Source organism: Nannobrachium achirus, assembly GCF_963921795.1.
Source record: "Nannobrachium achirus genome assembly, chromosome: 23".
In the NCBI taxonomy this organism is placed as follows: Eukaryota; Metazoa; Chordata; class Actinopteri; order Myctophiformes; family Myctophidae; genus Nannobrachium; species Nannobrachium achirus.
The window spans coordinates 42,848,486-42,868,408 of record NC_137830.1 but is presented as its reverse complement, the minus strand read 5'-3'; the positions used below and the strand labels follow the sequence as shown (position 1 = coordinate 42,868,408).

Here is a 19,923-nt window from a genome sequence, read left to right as displayed (position 1 = left end):
CATGGTGGTCCGCGGCAACTGCTTCTGCTACGGGCATGCATCCAAGTGCGCCCCCGTCAACGGGGCGCCAGCGGACGCAGAGGGCATGGTACGTACACGTTCATTCAACCTGAGACTCCTGTATGGGGCCATGACAGAAAAAAAGGTTTTGAGCAGAGAAGCACTTTTTACATCGTTACCGGGTAAGACTCTGTAGGAGACGTTCGAGTACCCGGCCCGGAACATCCTATCCCAGGATGTAACTCTTTGAGTTGGGCAAATGATGAGTGAGAGATGTCATGGCAATCACGCAACAACTGGGATGAAACTTTGCTAAAGTATGGAGCTAACTGAAGTCTAATGTTATAGACTGGCCACATGGCATCTCAGCTCCACATGGAAGACACACCATTATTGTCTTGTTGCAATTATACAGCAGTTTTCATAATGGGCTCCACAGGCAGTCAGTCACATTCACCCAGCACATAAAAGCAGAACAATGCGAACATTTTATTCACGTGAAAACGACAGGAAAACAAACAAGAGTCACAAGATCTTCACATGAAAGTAACAATAAATCACCATTATAATCACATTTTGTGCACTGTCTGTGACCCCAATACCGTGTAATGTTTCTGGTTGTGTGCGCGTGTGTGTGTGCGTGTGCGTGTGTAGGTCCATGGCCACTGCATGTGCACCCACAACACGGAGGGGCTGAATTGTGAGCGCTGTCTGGACTTCTACCAGGACCTGCCATGGAAGCCTGCAGAGGGCCGGAACTCTAACGCCTGCAAGAGTGAGAGACACACACACACACACACACACACACACACACACACACACACATACATTACACACACATTCCCACGCATCTCCCATTAGGTGTCCCGAGTGTCTCTGATTTCCCACGGCCAGGTGCATCAGCAAACCTCCCCCTTTGCCTCGTTTCCCACACTATCCACAGGATGTGAGTGCAACCAGCACTCTGACGCGTGCCACTTCGACATGGCGGTCTACAAGTCCACCGGCAACATGAGCGGCGGCGTGTGCGACGACTGCCAGCACAACACTATGGGCCGACAGTGCGAGCAGTGCCGGCCCTTCTTCTACCAGCACCCCAACAGGGACCTGAGGGATCCCAACGTGTGTGAACGTATGTCACCCCTGTATGACCTCTGAAATGTTTATTCTTTTCTTTTTTTCTCTCTCTCTCTCTTCTCAACCACTATACTTATAGTTTTATGGTTCCAACATTTACGGGGCTGTGAACAGCTTGTTGAAGTGCACGATAGTGCTTAGAAACTGGTGTTGAGGTCACCAATTGTGTGGCGGGCTTTGAAGTGACAAGCAGAAAGTAGCCATTGTTACAGCATGACAATGATTAGCTTAGTTAAGTACTGGGTAGAGGTGGAAATGGTGCTAATAAAATGAAGTGCAACCTCTCTCCTCTTCTTTCCTACCTCTAGGCCCGGCTCTCCCTCTTTTACTCTTTTCTTCCCATGACTTGCCTTTTATGAATCTTTACATGGTACATTTGCTCTTGACTGCACTGTACTGACTAGGTTTCTCTGAGGTTACTTTCCTTTCATGTACTTGTTTTATTTATTTACCCCGTTGACGTCATTAACAAGCCCAAGGTGTACCTATTCTGGGGTGAGCATTTGGCACAAATAAAAGCAGATCTATAGCGCTGCGATGTGTTCTGAGCTTGTAGATCGGCTATTTTAGGTTTAGACGTTTAGACCAGGAGGGAGGATGGTATACCCCTGGGGGACTAGGGTCAACAGTTTAAGTGGTTAAAGGATCATACCAGCGTCATTACATGTCATTGTTTATTCATGTAGAGCAGATGATCTGTAAAAGAAACCAATCCTGATGTTTGACTCAGGATTGAGTCAAACATCATTGTGTGGTTAATAGGACCAGGATTCTCCATTGTATAATGTACACCAATAATGTACTGAAATGTCAACAAAATAAATTACAGATCAATAACGTTCACTGTCGGATTACTGTATCTGAAGCAACTTAAGTCCACCGTAAGTCTGCAAGTTTGATTTTCATATCGTACCCAAAAGAAAGGAATCCAATTCAAACCAACTTTGGAAAATGTTTGGCAGTAGTTCCAAGTACTGTAAGTTGTATTCAACTGGTGACTAACAGTGCCATCTTTTCAATATTTTATCTAGTGCAATTCCTCACCCGTTCTGTCTAATCTCCTTCGTAGCGTGTAGCTGCGACCCTGCGGGTTCTCTTCAGGGTGGAGTGTGCGACTCGCGGACAGACGTGGCAGCAGGGCTGATCTCAGGCCAGTGTCGCTGCAAGGCCAGCGTGGAGGGAGAGCGCTGTGACAACTGCAGACAGGGACACTACGGACTGGGACAGGGGCCGCACGGATGCCTGCGTAAGTCTGATACACACGCAGTGGTGGGAAAAGTACTCACATTTATTTTACTTAAGTAAAAGTATCAATGCTGCGATGCAGAAACAATCTGTTGCAAGTAAAAGTCCAGTATTCAAAATGTTCAAAAGGTATTGGTGTCAAAATGTACTTAAAGTACCAAAAGTAAAAGTACCCATTATGCATTATTGTGTCCCATTTCACAAGTTTTCAAATGTATAAAATGTATTAAAATCTTTTGAAAATAGCAGATCTACAGTACAAGTACAATGTGTCGCAATGCAACACATTGTGAGGTTTTAGATAGGCTATTTTCAAATGGCCGAAAGTCATGGCTGAAGTGGTTACTTTATGTTTTGTAATAATAATCAAAATCTACAAAAGTAACTAATACGTTTTCAAATAATTGTAGTGGAATAAAAGTACAATATTAGCTTTGAAATATAGTGGAGTAGAAGTAAAGGAAAGAAGGACAAATACTCCAGTAAAGTAAAAGATACCTCAAAATTGTACTTGGCACTTAACCCCTAAGTGCTTCCTGGGCGCTGTATTAATAATGCCCACTGCTCTAATGCAACCATCCACGTCATCAGAAAACCCTTATCTCCATATTTTAACTTTTTGTGTTTTTTCGAAAATGTATGCCCTACTTGATCATACTAAACTGCCACAGCGTCACACAAAAGTAGCAGATCCACAAGCTGGAAACGTGGCGCTACTTTTGCTGTTTTCGAATTTGAATCCTGAAAAGTCACAGTTTTTGGACATAAGAGGTTTCCACCCGACAGAGATGATATGTAAATGTATTGCACAAAGGTACATACCTTACATACTCTGGATAGACACACACTGACACATACACACACACACACACACACACACACACACAAACAGAAACACAAACATAGGCCGGCACTCTTTCATGTTTGTTTTCCGTTGTTTTATGGCGTGTCTTGGCAGCTTGTACCTGCAACCAACTGGGAACTCTGCCTGGAGGAAGTCCATGCGACGAGAACACAGGAAAGTGCTTCTGCAAGCGCCTTGTCGACGGACACAACTGTGATGAATGTCTGGTAAGGATCTGACCGTGACACGTTTGTGTGTGTGTGTGTGTGTGTGTGTGTGTGTGTGTGTGTGTGTGTGTGTGTGTGTGTGTGTGTGTGTGTGTGTGTGTGTGTGTGTGTGTGTGTGTGTGTGTGTGTGTGCTTCTATGCTGAGTATGATCATCTGTGCTTCTGTTCTTATCTTCCTCCACAGCCACAGCACTGGGGTCTGTCTAATGACATGGATGGCTGCAGACCATGTGACTGCGACCTGGGTGGAGCCATCCACAATAAGTATGATAGATGTATCCAATCACGGCACATTTCTCCTTCCCTCCTTTAACGTTAACCAATCACATTGACCACTTCTGAGTGACCAGTAGCTACAGTCAGGGCAGGAATTTCATGGAGGCCATGGCCGCCGTTGCCCCTCAGTTTGGCCTTTTGCCCCTCACAACGATGGCATGACTTAAGGCCACAGTGGCCTTAATGCCCCAGCTGACTGTACCACTTTCTCTTGTGTGTCTTTCTTGTCTATGTGAGTCCCCATCTTTAAAACAATCCAGTGACTTTGATTGGTTCAGGGCTGAGCATGGATCAGATTGTAAATACCATCATTTATCTTTTTCACTGCAGATTAGGTTATCATCCCTAACCCTTAAATTCAACTAATTCTTCAAATTTCATGGCCTTCCTGCCCTGGCATTTGGCGCTTGTGCCCTCAAAAATGGACAACACCAAAGGCCAAGCTTTGGCCTTGCCCCTAAAATGACAAAATTCCAGTCCTGGCTACAGTACAGTATAGTTTACTGTACAACGCGTCGAACGCGTCAATGGGCACACAGAGACATCAAAGGGATTGATGCGTTGCCACGTCGTGGACCTCTAATGAGTTAATTTACGAAAACATAAAAAAGAACTTGGAGATACCAGGTTTCTGCCCGACATTGGCGATTTGCTATATTTAACGCCACCATTACTTCGGACGAATATACAACATGCTGACCTAGTCTCTCCTGTCCTCTCTAGTTGCGACCCCCACACGGGCCAGTGTGTGTGTCGGGACCACATGTTCGGACGGACCTGTACGCAGGTGGAATCTGGCTTCTATTTCATCGCTCTGGACCACTACACGTATGAAGCAGAGGATGCCAAGCATGGACCTGTGAGTGTTTGTATGTGTGTGTGTGTGTGTGTGTGTGTGTGTGTGTGTGTGTGTGTGTGTGTGTGTCTGTGTCTGTGTCTGTGTCTGTGCATGCGTGCGTGCGTGTCCCGATTTCTACTTTCTTCTGTCCCAGACTTAAATATGCACCCCGGTTTTTAAGGTGCTTGTTTCAATATTAAATATTTGATTAATTCGATCAGACACGCCCCTCCTATATAAGCCTGTTCAACTTCAAACTCCATGTTAGACTCATTGAATAGACACGTCCCTGGTTCTGGTGACTGATATTGTCCTTCTAATGAATGGGGAGACTTTATTTTTCAATTAGTTGTTCATTCATGGACTTTGTGGATTTCATGCAGGGACCAGTGGTGGAAAAAGTACTTAAATGTTTAAAAGAGTAAAAGTATCAATACTGCAATGTAGAAATACTCTTTTTACAAGTAAAAGTCAGGAATTCAAAATGTAGTTGAGTAAAAGTACAAAAGTATTGGCATCAAACCGTACTTAAAGTACCAAAAGTAAAAGTACTCATTATGCAGAATGTCACATTTCAAGTTTTCAAAAGTACCAACATCTTTTGAAAATAGCAGATCTACAAGCCCACAGTGCGTTGCATCATTGTGAGCTTGTAGATCGGCTCTTTTCAAATGGCCGAAAAATGTGTATAGGGCTGAAGTGGTTAATGTATGTTTTGAAATACAGTAATAATAAAAAATCTCCAAAGTAACTAGTAACTAAAGTGTAACTAGTAACTAAAGTGTTCAAATAAATGTAACACTCGAGTGAAGTACAAATACCTCAAAATTATACTTAAGTACAGTACTTAAGTAAATCTACTTAGTTACTTTCCACCACTGGCAGCCAGGGACTCACATGACTCCTTGACACAACACAACACAACACTACACTACAGAAAACATGAACGTAATGAATGACTCCATCTTCAGGGGGTGACGGTGGTACAGAGGCCCTATCCCCTGGACCGGAGTCCCACATGGACGGGTATGGGCTTCGTCAACGTACCAGAGGGAGCCCACCTTGAGTTCACCATCAACAACATCCCTGAGCCCATGGACTATGATCTACTCATCCGCTACGAACCACAGGTTGACACACACACACACACACACACACACACACACACACACACACACACACACACACACACACACACACACACACACACACACACACACACACACACAATGTTATCGTTCATTACCATTATTACCAGTAAGACACCCTAAAGGCGAGACAGCACATGGGCGCGTGCACATGGACGCGTGTACGCATCCACCTGGGTGACAGCAGACTGCTGGGCATGGGATCAACTTTGACCCAAAAAATGCACAGACCTGGTTGGTTGTTTAAGTTGGACAAAATGTGGCCATACAGTATTTTCCCAAATATGGAGATGACGGACGTCTGATATCATAGATGTTTGACGTCATAGACCACTTGAGACTGCATTGTGATTGCAGACCAGGTCAGTGCAAATTCATTCTATCTTGGCCATATACTGTATGGAGCGTGATATGAGTGTGACATGATGTGTGACTCACGCAACATTAAGTAACGTTAACAGAGATAGACACATCTCTTGCACTTGTTCCCACAAGACTTATTCCCTTTACTGTTTTAAATACTGTTGTCTATCCACATAGTGCAGGGGTTTTGAAAGTAATGTTATGGAGCTCTAAATTTACTTTCATTAGGCTTTGGACCCCCACTTCAAATGATTCCGTCCCAAGGACAGCAACATGAAAAAAACGTTTAATCTAAATTAAATAGCAAAAATATCATTGTAGTACATGAGAAACAGATTCACGGTAGTGATATATATGAACCATATTGTAAGAAAAGTTGTCACAGGAAATGTTCAAGCAAATAATTATAAATATAATTCAATTCAAGCAAATTGAATTATAGTGAAATTGAACTACTAACTCCCTTGACTGTGGACCCCATAGACCCCACTTTGAAAACTACAGGTGTAGAGCAACAACCCTACAGAGACCAACTCTGTGTATGTGCATTGTGCAAACATACCTGGCAATAACAATAACAATAATTCTGATTGTGATTGACACCTAGCTGCCAGAGCAGTGGGAACAGGTGAACGTCAGAGTGGAACGGCCCGTCTTCAACCCTCCCAACTACTACAGCCACTGCAGCAACTCCATACAAAGTGGAGACCATCAGTCTGTCTCTCTCCCACCCGGATCTAGGTAAAGCAATCTGTCTGTCTGTCTGTCTGTCTGTCTGTCTGTCTGTCTGTCAGTGGTATAAAGCAGTGGTTCTCAACCTTTTGATTTCAGGCAGCGACCCCCAAAATAATCATATTTTAACTGAGGACCCCCCCACCCTGATGAGCACTAAGATTTGAGGCATTACATTGTGTATAAGGCTGGACTCACACATACTGTATGCGTGAAACATCGTCTGAGAATGGCCACTGGGGGCGCCGTACTAATGCATTGTCAATGCAAGGTTGTTTGGTTTTTTGTCGTTGCTGTGTCTCAAGCTAGCTAGGCTAGCTTGAGACACGGCAACGACAAAACACCAAACAACCTTCCATTGACAATGCATTGAACCTCATCTCCCCCCTCTTTCTGACACGATAGCTGTCGCCTAACACAGTTCTATTGTGAAGATCTACATGCTCACAACACCTTGCGGTGCGAGGCGTTGTGAGCATGTAGATCGGCTATTTTCACAATTTCTGCCTCTAATATTTGACTATTTGGACAATGTTTAATTTGTCATTTTAGAGGTATTAAAAAGTCCTTAAATTGGCACTTTAGAAATGTGCAGATACCCTCTATACACTTAAACTTTATGTTGGTTTGTTTACTGTTGAGAGAGAAAACAATGTTGCACATTAAGTTAATCACCTGGGGACCCCCCCCCCCTTTTTATTTAATGGGAGTACTTCTACATTGCAGTATTGATACTTTTACCTAAGTACAACATTTGATTTTAGTACTTTTTCCATCAGTGCTGTCTGTCTTTCTGTTTGTCTTTCTCTCTAAACAAAGTTCACCTAGTGATTAGAGAGACCGTCCTTTTTAACCGTAAAGTTGCGATTATGATTATGATCCTTGCAATAGTCTGACAATCAGGCCTCTTGTCAGAGACACTTTGGAGAGTGTAACGTAAACCTGCCTCTCTCTTTTCGCAAACTTGTGTCAACACACAATACACAAAGATAGATGCCTTTGTAATTTGCTTTGTGCTCCAGACATGTGGTGCTGCCAACGCCGGTGTGTTTGGAGAAGGGCCTGAACTACACCGTACGTCTCAACCTGCCCCTCTACTCCTCCGTCAGCGAAATCCAGAGCCCCTACACGCTCATCGATTCTGTAAGCTTAACACACACACACACACACACACACACACACACACACACACACACACACACACACACACACACACACACACACACACACACACACACCTAGGCTATTTGAAAATAGACGATCTACAAGCACACAACACAAGCTTGTAGACCTGCTATTTTCAAACATTTTGTACTTTTACTTTTGGTACTTTAAGTACATTTGATGATGCCAATACTTTTGTACTTTTACTTACAGTACCGTAATTGCTGGACTATAAGCCGCACCTGAATATAAGCCGCACCAGCTAAATTTAGAACAAAAAACAAATGTTTACGTATATAAGCCGCACCTGACTATAAGCCGCAGGTGTCCTTCCTGCTTCCCGCTAGAGCGCGCCTGGTGGCCGTTAGCTGTAAAAATCTATATATAAATCCTTGTTAAAGACCATTGTCAAACTAACTAACTGGCCGTTAGCTGTAAAAATCTATATATAAGCCGCACCTTTGTATAAGCCGCAGGGTTCAAAACATGGGAAAAAAGCTGCGGCTTATAGTCCGGCAATTACGGGTAGGTACATTTTGAATTCCAGACATTTACTTGTAACAGAGTATTTCTACATTGCAGTATTGATACTTTTACATAAGTATAAAATGTGAGTACTTTTTCCACCACTGCAACAAGATCATGATACACCACTTGTACCACACCACAGTTCATCATCGCTTCCTCAGTCTCCATTGTGTTTGTTATTGGGGAAAGAGAGTCTGTGTTTAGAATGTGGTGTTTATATATAACCCCCCCCCCCCCCACCCATTCCCCATAACCGCTCTGCTAGCTGGTCCTGATGCCCCGGGTGAGGGAGCTGAAGCTGTTCGAGGAGCCGGACAGCGAGGGAGCGTGGGACACGTTTCAGCGTTACCGCTGCCTGGAGAGCAGCCAGAGCGTTGTCAAGAGCCCCATGACTGACATCTGCAACGACTACATCTTCAGCGCCTCCGCTATAATTCACCAGGGCGCCATGGGTACGTACTTGGTGGTGGAAAAAGTACTTCAATTCTTTCCTTAAGGGTGCCCACACACCAAAATACCTATGAGAGTGGAATCCGAGTTCCGCCAATACATTTCAATGAGAAGGGGGCGGTTTCATGTCATTGGAGGATATCTGCGTGCCGCGCAGACCTTGCGTTTATGCTGGAGCAAATACATTCTCCACGCAGATTCTGGTTTCTCCCCTCTGTCCAATCGGGTGAGTCGAAGGCGTAACATTCCGAGACTCAGGAAGGGAATAGGAGATGTTTTGTTTTGAAGAGTCTTATGCACCCACCCAAACTCTTTTCTTTTTACCTTGTTGTTGCATCTCCCCTTCCAATAAAGCAAGGGCGAGTACCCTTCGCCTGTCCATTATAGAGTTGACAACGTAAAGATGATGATAATAAAGCCTAGTAAATTGATAACCTCGCAAGTCGCAAGGTAACCTGGCTAACGTACCTCTGCAGACAAAGGAGGCTACAGGGAGGGAGGGACTTGAAAGCGAGTGACAGATGCCAAGGTCTGTCTGTGGTTGCGGGAAGTGAGTGACAGGCGCGTCACTGGCTTTGGGACGCTCTACGCCGCGCACCAAAAGAGTTTATCTGCTGCCGATCATATTTTGGTGTGTGGGCACCCTAAAGGAGTAGTTCACCCCCAAAAAAGATTTTTTTTTCTATCGACTACTCACCCCATGGAGACTTGAGTTCAATAATATATATATATTTTTTCACATTCCTAAGCCAATACTTTTAGGAGACTCTTTGTAAGCCATTCATTATAATTAAATTATTGGCTTAGGAATACGACAAAAAGTGGAGTAAAAGTACAATATTTGCCTCTGAGATGTAGTGGAGTAGAAGTAAAAGTACTGAAAATTGGAAATACTTCAGTAAAGTAAAAGTGCCTCATAATTGTACTTAACTCATTTAATGCCAGCCTATCACCACTAGAGGGCGCCCAGTAACCAGAGAATAATAGAGATATGCTGGTAATGCATGCCCAAGCCCTGGAGCCATGACTTGCCAGAACACTTTCCTTTGTGCATGTACAGGAAGAGGATGAAGTTAGCTTGAAGTTAGCTATTGGCTACCAAGCATTTTAGATTTAGATTTTCGTCAACTTAGCCATGATGATGAGCCTTGCACACCTCATGCATGGGAGAAAAAACAGAGAAAATGAGCTCTAAAGATCCTGGATTGCATTGGAGTGGATGGTAAATATCAGCAAATATCGGCAAATACCGTCCTCTGTAAACAGAGGACCAAAAAAAAAAAATCATATATATATATATATATATATATATATATATTTTTTTTTTATTAAAAAGCCGAACTAGTTCGGGATTGGCACTCTGGGATGCGATAATAAAGCCGAACTAGTTCGGGATAGGCACTCAATGAGTTAAGTACAGTACTCATGTAAAAGTACTCACTAGTTACTTCACACCACTGGATGTACTCGGGGAGCGTGCGTGTCCCTGACCGAGTCTGTTTGTGTGTGCGTTGGATTTATGCGTCCTTGACCGTACAGTATACAACAGGACCCGTGTTTATCCAACGTGGTATTTCCGTGTTTCTGTGGTAATTCTCTCCCTCCTTCTGGCCCCCTCTCTCCCATCCCCTCTCCCTCTTTCTCTTATCTCTTTTTTTCCCGTCCCTTTTCTTTTCCCCCTCAGCATGTCAGTGTGACCCCCAGGGTTCCCTCAGCGCGGTGTGCGAGCCCAGCGGAGGGCAGTGCCGGTGTCGCCCCAACGTTGTCGGCAGGAACTGCGAGCACTGCGCTCCGTCCACTTTCCTGTTCAGCCCCTCCGGCTGCAGACGTGAGTGACGGGCAGCATCAGAGGTCAAAGAATGGGGGGGATGGGGCATGTTGGAGGAGTGACCACTTCCGTGTGTCTTAGCATCCACTCGCCCTCCTTGCCCCCAAACTGTGGAATAAACTCTCAGTTGCTCCCTAGCTTCCGGCCGTGGTCTGAAGACCTCCTATTCAGACTCAACCTTAGCCCATAGCACTTACCGTAGCACTGCCTACATGACCATATATGTAATTTATATACGTTTTTACTGAATATAGGTGCTTGGTCTACCTATTTTCTTAGATTAGCCTACTATTTCTTTCCATTTGATCTATTGATGTTGATGTACTGATGATATACCTTGCTTATTGTAAATCGCTCTGGATTAAAAGCGTCCACTAAATATGTAAATTGTAAATTGTTAGCAAAAACATTACTGTTACTCATAAGGAAAACACGATATACGTTCGTATATACGTTTTGTCCCTGGGTCAAATGTCCATATTGTCACTGTCGGGCAGAAACCTCGTATCTCCAAGTTTCAAATGTGTATGTTTTTTCGTAAAAGTAAAGCCCTGCTTCATCATACAAGACTGTCGCACAAAACTAGGGTGCGAGGCGTTGTGTGCTTGTAGATCAGCTATTTTCACTAGTTTAATTAATCTTTAAAATGATGAATACAAAAAGAACGGTTTTTGACATGCAACAACAACGATATATTTCTTCTCCCTTGCACACACACAGCTTGTGACTGTGACCCTCGGGGATCGCTCAACGCCTTCTGCCACGAGGCGACGGGCCAGTGTGAGTGCGTGCCGGGCGGGACGGGGCGCCAGTGTTCCCACTGCCTGCCAGGCTTCTGGGGCTTCCCCCAGTGCCGCCCTTGCCATTGCAACGGACACAGCGAGTACTGCCACCCCCAGACCGGAGAGTGCCAGGGCTGCAGGGACTTCACCATGGGACACACCTGTGAGAGGTATGGAGAGGGAAGAGATTCTATACTACAGTCAGTGTTTCTCAAACTTTCAAATTTCAAGGTCTCCCCTTAACTCTGAAAGTGTACAAATGGAACCAAATGAACCCGAACAGGTTCATTTGGTTCCATTTGTACACTGTCAGAGTTACAGACTTGTACGAGTCAATTTAGACCGCCCCCCCTAAAGGAACCCACAGAGTCCATGGAATCCACTTTGAGAAACCACTGCTATACTAGACCATAACCACTTGAACTCTAGTGTCCCTATTCTGGGCAGGTTGTAATAGGCTAACATTCGGCAAACAAAGCTCCCAACGCGATTGGCTGTTTTTGTCCAAGAGGTTTGGTGTAAAGGGAAAAAACAAGGGGACCACGTATAGACCCTAGGGGGAAAACCTGTCAACGAAATATAAAAGGTTTGTGAATATACTGTATGAGGTAACAGAATGTAACACACTGCACAGTACCTGGACATACTGATTTGTCTAGAACAGGGGTGGGCAACTTTGATAATGGCGAGGGCCACTATATTTCCACCTTCACTCCAGAGGACCACATTGCATATTGCTTCATCCTACTTTGTCATTCTAGTATCTCATACAAAAGAAGCAAAAATAGTCGATCTACATGCGTTTTGAGCTTGTAGATCGGCTATTTTTGCTTCTTTTGAATTGGAATCCTGAAATGTAACATTTTGCTTTAATTTCAAAAGCATTTAGTTATATACTCATGTTAAATGTATGAACTTAAATACAAATACATTGGACATAAAAAAAGACATTTTAATACTACTAGTCATTAAGCTACTAATATAGACTGACGGAATTAAAGCAAGTCATGTTTGGAAATTTAACAGCTGAATTCAATAATATATCAGTATTCTGGTATTAACCTGCGGGCCGCATTAAGCGAAGGTGGGCAGGCCGCCAGTTGCCCATGTATGGTCTAGAAGTATTCATGAAAACAGTAGTCTGTACTATAATAAAGAGATTAAAGTTACCTCAATGAATCCACTAATCAAAATAATGGCTCAGGCCTAGAAGAATAAAAAGTGTTGAGTAATCTCAGTCCTATATCAGGGACTAATGACAAGTAAGAAGACCTCTACCTTGTATGTCAAAGAAAAATGGGAAACAGGATTTGGGGAGCAGATTACCGAGGAGGACTGGTACAATATTTGTAAGACGCAGTGCACGGCCACAAGCTCTAGACTGTGGAGGGAATTTTGCTGGAAAAATGTTATCAGATATTCCATAACGCCAAAGATCAGAGGAAATTTTACAGCGGAGAAACAACCATGCTGGAGGCTATGCGGCCACATGGATGCTGACCATGAACACATATTTTGGAATTGCCCAAAAATGGACAAATATTGGGATGATATATGGTCAGTAATAAAGGAGATACTAAAATACGAAATACCGAAAACAAGTGTGGTACTGTATCTAGGGAATCTGACACAGGAAAACACACAGGGAGAGGACATGTATCTGATTAAGGTACTATTGGAAGCCAGCAAAAAAGCAATTACAAGATTGTGGTATAAAGGTGACCCTCCGAGTTGTGAGCAGTGGCTGTGCATTGTGGAGGAAATATATGTAATGGAGAGATTTACACACAAGCTCAGGTTGCAAGAAGACCTATTTTTGGAGAAGTGGGAAAAATGGACTGTGTATAACACCCAACAGGATGACACCACCACCGAACTTTGAAATGGACTGAAAAGAGACATTTGAAATGAACATTGTAAACCCTGTACTGCGATACATGTGACATTTGCAAATAAAAATTTAAGTTTAAAAAAAAAGAAAAGAAAACAGTAGTCTGTAACCTCATGTGTGCACAATTTAATCTCATTTCCACCAAATGGCTGGAAAGAATTCTAAATTGCGTACACATGATGTACCGGTAACACCTGGTACTACTGCTCCTTGAGTAGAAGCATTCCTCACGTATCAGTGCCAGGTGTGTGTGTGTGTGCGTGTGTGTGCGCGTGTGTGTGTGTGTGCGTGCATGCGTGTGCGTGTGTGCGTGTGTGTGTGTGTGTGTGTGTGTGTGTGCGTGCGTGCGTACATGTGTGCGTGCGTGCATGCGTGCGTGTGTGCGTGCGTGCGTGCGTGGATGGATGATGTTCCGTATGTTTTATGTTCAACCCCTCCCTCCTCTCACAGGTGTCTGGGTGGTTACCACGGCGACCCAGAGTTGGGTTCGGGCGGGCACTGCCGTCCCTGCATGTGCCCCGACGGGCCGAGGAGCGGCAGGCAGTTTGCTGAAGGATGTTACGAGCTTGAGAGCACCCAGCAGCTGGTCTGTGTCTGCAGCCCGGGATATAAAGGTACCAGTGGTGGATGCAGTAGTCAACCCCAGTACTTGAGACAAAGTATAGAGACTCCTGGTCAAATGTTACTCAACTACAAGTGACATTTGTAGTATTTCTTTTTTTTTTTTTTTTTTTATATATCAATGGATTAGTCAGTGTATTAAAATTGTAACATAAAAAAAAGAAAGAAAAAAAGGAATTCTATAAAAAATAGTAGATCTACATGCTCACAATGTGCTGCGATGCAACACTTTGTGAGCTTGTAGATCTGCCATTTTCACTATTTTGTCTTTGAAATGTAGTGGAGTGAAAAGATCCAAAAATACAAATACTCAAGTAAAGTAAGGATACTCAAAAAAGTTACTTAAGTACAGTACTCAAGTAACTTTGTTACTTTCCACCACTGAAAGGTACATGTACATATATTCTCACATCTCACACGCACGCACGCACGCACGCACGCACGCACGCACGCACGCACGCGCACACACACACACACACACACACACACACACACACACACACACACACACACACACACACATCTACGCATAGCATCTTACGTCTTACAGTAATGACAGTAATAAAGTTTTTACGGGAGTGAGAGTTCAAAGCATTTTTTTCTTTTTACATTTGATTGACGATTTGCGCACACATGCATACTGAAACATGTGGCCAGCTACTAATGCAAATACTCACACACACACACACGCGCGCGCACGCACACACACACACACACACACACACACACACACACACACACACACACACACACAGTTCTCCTTGTAATTACATAGGTGCACTCTTGTTTCCTCTGCGTGCCGTGCGTGGATGTGTGTTGTTGTGTGTACTTTTAACCAAATAGCTTTTGGCATGCAAAAGTAAGCAGCCGGGCCACACGGCCCATAGGTCAGGAGCCCATCTTCTACAGTAGCTTGATGTACAAGTACACCCACAGCATGTCGCAGGGACTTAACCCCAATCCAACCCTAGATGCCGAGTGCCAAGCAGGGAGGCATTGGGTACCTTTTTGATAGTATTTGGTACAACACGGCCAGGCGGCCACGGATTGAACCCCAGAGTTCCAAGTCTCAGGTAGAACGCTCTAACCACTAGGCCACTGAGCTGCAAGAGGGCAAAAGAAAAATACAGATACCTACAGTAACTGAAGCTGATGATTAACTATACAAATCTAATGTATAAAATAAAAACACTGAGTGTCCCCAGTTGATTAAACAACCTATACACCAGTAAGGCTCCCTAATCGGGAGATAAGCGACCGTAGGTCACTTATCTCCACAAATAGGGCAAAAATGTGTTTTGCCAAAATCTTCCTGATCCATGTTGATGACATGAGTGTAGACATACTGTGTAGTGATTTTCGTGATTTTAGGGCAAAATCTGTAGGAGCAGTGTCCAAAAATGTGTTTTTAAAAATCGGCCTGGAGGTGGCGCTATATGGGACAGATTCATGTTGATGGGATGAGTGTAGACATACTGTGTACCGATTTGCGTGATTTTAGGGCGAAAATTGTAGGAGCAGTGTCCAAAAATGTGTTTTGCAAGAATCGGCCTCATGGTGGCGCTAGAAGAGGGCCATGTGAGAAATGAGGGGTGGGGTCTCCGCGCCGGCAAGGCGGACGAATAGGTACCGGCCCCGGCTGTCCCGGTCGCTCCTAGCCGGAGTTACGGCATTTTATGTGAGCTGCAGTGTAGGGGGTCCTCCACTGGGGCCGCCACCACTTTTGCATCCGTTCTGGAGCACCAGGAGTCGGTGGTCCCCGGGAATTCCCCGTGAGCAGCCCCGTTGGGGTGGTCATTTGGTCATGTTTGCGCATTTGGTCATTTTTTACATCTGGGGGTCCCCCAGGGACCTGGGGGTCCCTGGAGCTCCGGGGGTCCTTGGAGGTTGTAGTTTGGCAGCCAAGGAACGTGTGTGCAAAATTTGGCATGGATCGGGGCAACGGTTGCGGAGATATAAGCAGGGAAAAAGTGTGACGTGTGAGGTGTGACAGACAGACTGACAGACAGACGGAGGGACGGAGTTACACTTTGTGGTGGTTTTGATAGTAAAGTGCGACCTACGGTCGCAATAACGTGTTGAAGTGAAGTATGTTGTCCTGTTTATTATGTATTGTTTGCTCTTGGTATTTTAGTATTTTAGGAGTGTACAGCACTTTGGCTTCAACACTGTTGTTTTAAATGTGCTCTATAAATTAAGTGGTTTGGATTGGATTGGATCAATAATGACAGAAATTCAACCCTAAGTACACTAGGTGGAGATGCACATACCGGTACATAACCTTTGAGCGTTTGTATCTTCTAAGAATGCCTGGTTTTGATGCAGTGCTTTGTCCTGTTTTACTCTCTAGGTGCCAGGTGTGACCAGTGTGCCCCTGGTTACTTTGGCAACCCCGAGGTGCCCGGTGGCCGCTGTATGCCATGCCAGTGTAACAACAACATAGACATGCATGACCCGGCGTCCTGCGATCCTCGCTCCGGCGCCTGCCTCCAATGCCTGTACCACACAGAGGGCAGCAGCTGTCAGCAATGCAAACTGGGATACTACGGCAATGCTGCCGACCAAAGCTGTAGGAGTAAGTATCGTATAACTACCAACAGTGTTGATTTCGTCGACTAAAACTATGACGAAAAGGTTTTCGTCGACTACCTTTTTTCACTGACCAAAACTAAATAGAAACGAAATAAAAACCAAGCTATGATGACTAAAACTATGACTAAATGTATTGGCAATTTTGTCAACAAATAAAAACTAGGCTAAAATGTCACGGTAGGGAATAGTGGAGAAGAGATCTAGTAGAACTAAGAGACAAGTCATTTTATGTTTGGTTGCACTCGGGTGTTGATTGTGAGTACAACCAAGTGTGTAAAATCAGCCATTACGACACCATCAAGGCCCACCAAAAAATGTTTTGTCGACAAAATCAACTGTACATTTAGACTAAAACTAGACTAAAACTAAAACATTTCATATGACTAAAACTAAATCGCATTTTATTCAAAAGACTGGAACTAAAACTAAATCAAAAATGTGCTGCCAAAATTAACACTGACTACCAACCACCACATGGTATGGTGGCGCAGTCGGTAGCGTTCTCGCCCTACAGCTAGAAGGTCCCGGGTACGATTACCCACAGGGCACGGGGACTCTCCTCATCAGTGCCCATACCCCAGGTGGGGTTGTCAAAAAGGCCTTTCTGTGTGGAGTTTGCATGTTCTCCCCGTGTCCCCTAGGGTAGGTACCCTCACAAAAACATGCAGTAATCCTGGTCTCTATACTGCCTCCCCTTGGCCAGCCGGGGCGCCTGATGGAGGGGAAAGGAACTGGTTGGAATAACGTGTTCCTTCCACACGCTACTTCCAACCGGGGACTAAATTGCTGATCTACACGCTCACGTTGCGTTGTGAGCTTATAGAGTGTGAATTTTAGAATGACATGCCCATGTGTATACGCATGCGCAATTGCGCATGCCCCAGGCTACAGTAAATGGTATGTTGTCTCTTTCTGCAGGGTGTATGTGTTACTCAGTAGGCACGGTGCCACAGGCATGCACCTCTCCAAACGATTGCCAGTGTAACCTGCACAGTGGCCAGTGTGCCTGCCAGCCTAACGTGGTGGGCCAGAACTGTGACCGTTGTGCCCCGGACACGTGGGACCTCTCCAGTGGGTCTGGCTGCAAGGCCTGTGACTGTGACCCCAACCACTCCTTTGGATCGTCCTGCAACGAGGTGAGTGGCACACACACAGTACAATCCTGGTGTTAAGGTTAACCAACGCTAACCAACGTTAACAAACGTTAACCAAATGGGATTTGGTTATACAGTATGTGTACACTTGTGGAGTTACAAGTGGATAAATGAACACTGAGGGTTTTACTGTGTATCTGGCTTTAAAGGACCGAACTGCTGTTGTCGCTATAGATAGATATTATCTGAATAATCAGAACCCATTTCTAGGACTTTTAAATCAAAACAACACTGCACAGTCAGAGCACAAGCAGTTAGCACGTGGGTACTTGCCTGGTGTCCTCCCTTGTCAGGGTTTCCGGGCCAGAATCAGAATGTTTTTACAGGTATAAATAAGTGGGTGAAATTCTTTTTTTCCATGTGCGCTCCATCATTTTGTAGTTTTTTGAGAGAAGGCAGAGGTATAGAGATAGAGTAAGAGCAGGAGGGGAAATAAAAACACAACACAGGGTAGGAACAGGTCAAATAATCAATAATACAGCATATTCTACTGTATATGTATGTACTATGTACATACAAATAGTGTGCATGATGTTTAGTAAACTAGCATAATAAGATTAAAAAGTGTTCTTGCAGTGTTCTTAAGGTGCAGCTCACTAGATCAGTTTGTGCAACAAGGAAAGATAAAACCTGCATAATTCACATACCGTACGTTAAATACACATCTGGTAAAATCCATATCCACATATGGGAGTATGAATGTAATCTACATGAGGGAAAGTAATCCAGCGTAAGGAGGACTGCCTTTGACTCAAATGTTGGACTCCTTGCTCTTTGGAAATGTGATGTGAGTTTTGGACATAGGACAGACTTAAGATACACAAACTAAAGGGGTACAGGGAGAAATGCTTACATAAAGTCAGAGACAGCAGCGATCTCCAAACAGGCTTGTGTGTAGCTAACAAAAGCGCTATGGAGGTGGTTCTGCACACACGTGTAAACCGAAGCATTTAGCCAAAATATGTAGAACCACAGAATTTCTTGACCCGACGTGATGTTTGGTAATAATTAAGTGGTAACAGTCTGGACTGGTTCTGCTATCTGTCGGCAACATTACATCACGGTGTCACACTCTGGTCTAAGTGCGGGTAGTGGTTGGCCGAAAAGGCACTTGATTCAAACCTCAAAAATAGTTAAATGTTCAAAAAATAGGAAGTCAGAGAGTTCTTTGTTCCAAAAAACAAGTGTTTTTATTCACCTTTTCAGTGTTCAGGAAAAATGATCAAAATAAGACAGCTCAAACTATTTACAAGATCACTGGCCAGCAATTGGCATTGGGCTCTCTCTCTCCCTCAGTCCTACATTAACTGAAATGAGCAGTGGCAGGTCTCCCTCTTAAAGGCTAAGCCCCTCCCACTGGACCGTACCAATTCTGAGTTGATTCCACAACTATATATAAACCAGACTCATTCCATGTCCAAAGACAATACACATTGAAATAATTCTTCATATATCTCAAATAATTACACACATCTTAGAGGTCCCATTTCCCACTTTACTCAAACCCACAGGTATGGTTAGCTTCAGGTAATCAGGACAGGTCTAAGTGAGCACAGGTGTGTTCAACTACCATGGAGTCAATGCAAACACCCAATCTGTCAATTCCAACAAATACAATTCTTTACAACAATCAATAAATACAGTGCAATTCAAACTTGTGACCCTGTGTTGAGAAATAATGTCAGTTAAAACTTATGATCGGGGAAACATGAGAAAGGCTGCTAAATACAGTCAGTGGCAATTAAAGGGGAATTGCCACACACGGTCTAAATGTAACTCCCAAAGGGTACAGATTTAACCACATGGATCCGGACCCGGTACCCTCTCGCTCCCAGAGTAATTATAACAAAACACGCGTACACACCCGCTCATACAGTATATTGAACATAATTCCCTAAAAAAATCCTTACTACTGCCCCTACGGTTGACAACGGTGGCCACGGGTACTTCTTGCTACGGACAAATCCAATACGTTCAGTTGGGAGGTGTATGGTAGGGTCCGTGTACGGACCATAATCATACGGACAATTACAGACAGGGAGAAAAAACAGACACCAAACGGAATAAATCTCTCTCACCTTCTGTTTCTACGTGCAGTAGCAG

General features: G+C 44.1%; 1 protein-coding gene across 1 annotated transcript in view; it reads left to right on the top strand.

Moving 5' to 3' along the window:
* The window catches only part of lamb1b (laminin, beta 1b), a 42,531-nt gene that overhangs the window by 6,134 nt on the left and 16,474 nt on the right, over positions 1-19,923 (top strand). Inside the window, exons 7-22 of the mRNA XM_080754381.1 lie at positions 1-88; positions 655-775; positions 944-1,132; positions 2,207-2,383; positions 3,341-3,453; positions 3,638-3,717; positions 4,453-4,588; positions 5,539-5,697; positions 6,686-6,819; positions 7,833-7,953; positions 8,768-8,954; positions 10,637-10,780; positions 11,501-11,732; positions 13,904-14,067; positions 16,425-16,649; positions 17,585-17,802. The exon at positions 1-88 is cut by the window's left edge and continues 115 nt beyond it. Of these exons, the coding sequence (XP_080610507.1) occupies positions 1-88; positions 655-775; positions 944-1,132; positions 2,207-2,383; positions 3,341-3,453; positions 3,638-3,717; positions 4,453-4,588; positions 5,539-5,697; positions 6,686-6,819; positions 7,833-7,953; positions 8,768-8,954; positions 10,637-10,780; positions 11,501-11,732; positions 13,904-14,067; positions 16,425-16,649; positions 17,585-17,802 (2,488 nt within the window). The remainder of the gene's footprint in view (positions 89-654; positions 776-943; positions 1,133-2,206; positions 2,384-3,340; positions 3,454-3,637; positions 3,718-4,452; positions 4,589-5,538; positions 5,698-6,685; positions 6,820-7,832; positions 7,954-8,767; positions 8,955-10,636; positions 10,781-11,500; positions 11,733-13,903; positions 14,068-16,424; positions 16,650-17,584; positions 17,803-19,923) is intronic.